The 5,463-nt window shown below is 56.3% G+C and overlaps 1 protein-coding gene across 1 annotated transcript in view; it reads left to right on the plus strand.

The window, feature by feature from the left end:
• Nucleotides 1-5,463, plus strand: part of LOC107125630 (very long-chain specific acyl-CoA dehydrogenase, mitochondrial-like) — a 26,976-nt gene that overhangs the window by 6,067 nt on the left and 15,446 nt on the right. The window contains exon 2 of the mRNA XM_015429067.1: nt 4,914-4,980. Within this exon, the coding sequence (XP_015284553.1) occupies nt 4,914-4,980 (67 nt within the window). The remainder of the gene's footprint in view (nt 1-4,913; nt 4,981-5,463) is intronic.

Raw genomic sequence — 5,463 nt, forward strand, 5'->3', positions numbered from 1 at the left:
CGTTCTCTCCGGTTCGGGGTAAAGTCCTTTGTCAAACAGACTCTCTCGAAGTCCGCTGCCTCGGCGGGAGTAAACCTCCCTGGTGCCCTTGGCATTATACAAAGTCCAATCATCCTGCGCCGGTACCGTCCGCGGGCCCCAGCGCGAAGGGGTTGGAGGCGGCCAAGACAAGTACGCAGGTAACCGGGAAATCGCTCCCCCCACCGCACCCGACGTAGGTATGGTAGTCGTGGTGATCAACGATGTGGAGGTTGTAGGGACAGATCCCGTGTCCCCCTCCGTTGTAGGTAGGTTTCCCTCTGCCCCGCTCATGATCACGTCAGATTCGGGACGATAGGAAAATTGAGAGTTCTAACAATTTGTTGGATCCCCAAGCATCGAGAATAAATCCACGTTTTAAAGAAAAGCAAAATTTATTTCAAAGCTTTGGAAAGACACTCAAACACGTTCTTTGTTAGAACTGACTACAAACGGTTAGAGCAAACAAGATAAAGGGGTTTGAACCAGGTACAGAACCAATGGGTCACTTTCCCGCTGGCGGGTGAAAGGAAACGGTTGCGCGCTCATTCCCTGAGAACCAGGCTATCTCCAGACATAATACAGGTGCAGTTCCCAGGCTCTAAAAGCAACAAGCTGGCAGTCAAGCGTACTCCCCCATCACATCCTCCAGTTGTTTGGCTTAGGCATTACAGCAGAGTAAAATACTGGCGCACAGGCAGGGGGGGTTAGCAACTGTACAGAGATACAACTAACACAGAACACCATGGCAGCTTGCTGACAGGTGGGTGAGTGAGACGTGGCCCTGGACGAGGCCTCTGCCCTGGACCCTTCTCAGTCGGGCTCTGGGCCTGGCTTTGGGACTGAGACAGCACCGGTCGCTTTGGCTGGCGATCTCTGCTTACATCCGGGTAATTTATGTACTGATCTATTTATTGCATTAGGCTTCTGCAGCGTCCCCCCCCCTGCAAGCGGCTCAGAGCAGCACACAACACAATCCATTCACATACATATCAATATACAACACCCACAATCTAAAATCCCAGTCCATGAAGCCCAACATCTGCACGGCACCATAATAATATAAATTCCTGACCCCCCCCCCCAATATACATCATCCCGCTTGTGATTCATCAAGGCCAGCATTTTGCATTATGTACTCTGCATATATATTAAAAAAGCAAGGTGACAATATACATCCTTGTCGTACTCCTTTTCCTATGCTAAACCAATCAGTTGTTCCGTATCCGGTTCTAACTGTCGCTTCTTGGCCCTTATACAGGTTTCTCAAGAGACATGTGAGGTGGTCTGGTACTCCCATCTCTTTAAGGACCTGCCATAGTTTGTTGTGATCCACACAGTCAAAGGCTTTAGCAATTATGCATGGGGTGGGGGGAGAGTGGACAAAGAGAACTTTTCCTCCTTCTCCCAAAATACAAGTACTCGGGGGCATCCAGGGAAGCTGACGGGCAGGAGGTTCAGGACGGACAAAAGGAAATACTTCTTTACACAGCCAGTGATGAAAATGTGGACTTTTCTGCTGGAACCGACGGTGATGGCCACAGGCACAGAGACCTTTCAAAGGGGATGAGACAGATTCATGGGGGAAAGGGAGAGAAAGGCAGTAAAAAGCCGACTAGATGTTGAAAACCTTTTAAAAACCCACTGCTGTCCCCAACCATATGCTTGGTGGGACATCTCCGCCTTAGAGGCCCTGCGGAGTTGTCACAGGGCCCTGCTGTGAGTAGGCAGAGTGCCCCACCAAGCCGGCACCAGGGCCGAGAAGGTCAATGGCTGCCTCCTTCAGGGGAAAGAGGTCTGTGTCCACTCATGAACTAGGCACCCAAGGAAAAGAGAGCTCCTCCCTCCTGCAAGGAGCTTTTTGTTGTTGTTGTTCAGTCGCACAGTCGAGTCTGACTCTTCGCGACCCCATGGACCAGATCACGCCAGGCCTTCCCGTCTTCCGCCGTCCTCTGAAGTTGGCTCAATTTCATGTTCGTTGCCTCGATGACACTGTCCGATCATCTCATCCTTCGCCGCCCCCTTCTTCTTTGACCTTCAGTCTTCCCCAGCATCGGGGCCTTCTTCTCCAGCTAGGGCTCCCTTCTCATTGGGTGGCCAAAGTCTTTGAGCTTCAGTTTCATTATCTGGCCTTCCAGGGAACAGTCAGGGTTGATTTCTTTTGGGATTGACTGATTTGATCTTCTGGCAGTCCAAGGGACTCTCAAGAGTCTTCTCCAGCACCATAGTTCAAAAGAATCTATTCTTCGGCGCTCAGCCTTCCTTATAGTCCAACTCTCGCAGCCATACATGACTACTGGGAATACCATTGCTTTGACCATGCGAACTTTTGTTGGCAGGGAGATGGCTCTATTTTTTATCATGGTGTTTAGGTTCGCCATTGCTTTCCTCCCAAGGAGCAGTCGTATTTTAATTTCATGGCTGCAGTCACAGTCTGCGGTGATCTGGGATCCCAGGAATGTGAAGTCTGTCACTACTTCCACGACTTCCCCTTCTATTTGCCAAGGAGTGATGGGGCCGGATGCCATGATCTTAGTTTTTTGGATGTTGAGCTTCAAGCCCACTTTTGCGGTCTCCTCTTTCACTCTGAGCAAGAGGCTCTTTAGGTCCTCTTCACTTTCTGCCATTAGAGTGCTATTGTCTGCATATCTGAGGTTGTTGATCTTTTCCCCAGCAATCTTGATTCCCGCTTGTGATTCATCCAGGCCAGCATTTCGCATGATGTACTCTGCATATATATTAAATAAGCAAGGCAACAATATACATCCTTGTCGTACTCCTTTTCCTATGCTGAACCAATCAGTTGTTCCATATCCGATTCTAACTGTCGCTTCTTGGCCCTTATACAGGTTTCTCAAGAGACATGTGAGGTGGTCTGGTACTCCCATCTCTTTAAGGACCTGCCATAGTTTGTTGTGATCCACACAGTCAAAGGCTTTAGCAATTATGCATGGGGTGGGGGGAGAGTGGACAAAGAGAACTTTTCCTCCTTCTCCCAAAATACAAGTACTCGGGGGCATCCAGGGAAGCTGACGGGCAGGAGGTTCAGGACGGACAAAAGGAAATACTTCTTTACACAGCCAGTGATGAAAATGTGGACTTTTCTGCTGGAACCGACGGTGATGGCCACAGGCACAGAGACCTTTCAAAGGGGATGAGACAGATTCATGGAGGACTACAGGGAACCTCCATGTTCAGAGGCAGTCAACCTCTGAATCCCAGAGGCAGGAGGCAACATCAGGGGAAGGCCTCGGCCTCTCTGCCCTGTTTGCTGGCCCTCCGGAGGAATGGGTTGGCCCCTGTGTGAGACGGGGTGCTGGACTGGATGGTCGGATCCAGTGGGGCTCTTCTTATATTCTTATGTTCTTTGCAGTGTGGTTTGACATCACAGTACTCTGAAGGACGTCACCCAAGAAGCCGTGATGTCATAGTGCAGGAACATTGTATGGTTCTGTACTCCTCCCAAGTTGGGAGTACCTTTTGCCCACAGCTGGACTTTGGGGGTGAATTGGGAGATCCCCAGTCTTGCTTGTTTGGTCAAACAGGTCTGTCAACAGCGGCAATCCAGGGGAACGAAATAGACGCTCCCCCCTGCTCAGGTGTTCCTCAGAGCCTGACCGTCTTGTCACCTGTCGGGGGCTCCCGGAGGAGGAGGAGGAGGCACCTGGGTGGAGGGGCTGGAGAGAGGACCCTGGCAAGAGACAAGGAAGTTGTTGGTGGCTATATGCTCTTGGGGGAGGGGCCGTGAGCAGCTGCCTGGCGCGCCAGAGGTCTCTGCTTCAGTCCCCAGCAGCATCCCCAGTGAAAGGAGGGGGGCGGGAGATGGGAAAGGCCTCTCCTTGGAGACCCTGGAGGGAGAGCCCCCTGCCAGTCAGAGTGGAGGGACTAGGGCAACCTGCCTCCTTAGCGGGAGCCTTCACCGTGAAGGCCAAAGGTGGGGTGGGGGGAGGCAGCCCTGGGGGGGGGGAGCTGGGCCAGATTCCCAGGGCGGGACCAGGGGCTGCTGGGGTGCCGGGCCCGGTGTAGCCAAGCCAGGCTGTGTCACCTGCTCGCTTCTGCTTCTGCTTCCCCGGCAGCGAGAGAGGAGGGATGTTGCGCCTGATCCGCAGCGGGGCGATGCTCGAATGGTGGAGGCGGCTTTGGACAAAGTCCAGCATCGGGTATTTCTGGCAGGGGATGGGTCCAACCACTAGGCTGCCCTGCCCGGGGGCCAGGCTCTCTGTGCCCCTCGGCTGCCGGGGCACAGGCCCCTGAGACTATGCGGGCAGGTGGCGGAAGGGGGGTCCCTTGGTGGCAGAGGGGGCCCCGATCCCAAGGGCCAGGACCGTCAGAGGGTGGCAGCAAAACCCGCCTCTGGAGTCTGGGGGCACTTTGGACACCAGCAGATTTACTGAGGCAGAAGCGGTGGTCAGTGAGGGGGGCGGGTCTGCTTGGATCCTCTAGGTGGCCACTCGGCAGGTGGGTTTCCATGTTCCGGCCAAGGCTGTCCCGGACCACCTTCTTCCGGGCTCATGCTGACCGGTGCGGGGGGGGGGGGGGGGGAGGTCCTGCTGTTCCTGCGAGGGGGGAGGGGCCTTCCTTCCCCACTGGATGGGCCTGCTTTGCAAGAGGGCTCTCCTCTTCGCCTCCCCGGGCAGAGACTGCCAAGGCCGCTCCAGGACAGAAGGGTTGTGGCCGCCTCACCCTCCTGGCCCAAGGCCTCCAAGGAGCGGCCCCGGGCCGAGTCCCTCTCTCGCCACGCCACGCCCCCTCTGGCCTCTGTGGCCTGAGCCACGTGCTACCACCGCGGTGGTGCCCACCTCCCCAGGAGGACCAGACACGTGCTCGGGTTTGGGGCCCTTTCTGCCCCCCCCCCCCTCGACTTCTCCTGCCTCCTTCCTTCCTTCCCTCCGCAGGGTGCCGCCTCTCCCCTCGGTGGCCATGATGGATCGGAAAGTGCGCTACTCCCGCTCAGCAGGCCTGGTGAGGGCCACTCCGGACCCTGCGTGAAGGGAGGGGGGAGGGTGGGGCTGGTGGGGGGCCAGGGTCAGCCCGTCCTGCAGGCGGGCGGGCGGGCAGGGGTGTGTGCTTGGGAGTTCAGGGCTGGCCGGGGCCAAGAGGAGAGCCGCTGCTTCTGCTGGCCTGTTTTGTCCGGCTCTCTGGAGTGCAGAGGAGAGTGGGGCACCGTGGCAGGGTCCGGGGGGGGGGAGGGAGTCCTGCCCCCTGTCTGGGAAGGAAGTTCCTTGGGCAGGCGGGCAGCCAGGCTCCTGGGGCGGCGAGGGAGGGTGTGAGACTGAGATCTGCGTCGGCATCTCCTCCTGGAACCACAGAGGGGACAGGGCTCAGTTCCCCTGGAGAAACAGTTATACTCCACCGAAGGCCCCGCCCTGCCCCCCCCACATCCCCAGGAACTCCCAAAGCTGGAAACCCTGGAGGCGGGTCGAGAGGTGTGCGTGCGGGGGGGGG

The sequence above is a fragment of the Gekko japonicus genome, unplaced genomic scaffold (genome assembly GCF_001447785.1).
Source record: "Gekko japonicus isolate JY-2015 unplaced genomic scaffold, Gekko_japonicus_V1.1 scaffold1727, whole genome shotgun sequence".
Lineage (NCBI taxonomy): Eukaryota > Metazoa > Chordata > Lepidosauria > Squamata > Gekkonidae > Gekko > Gekko japonicus.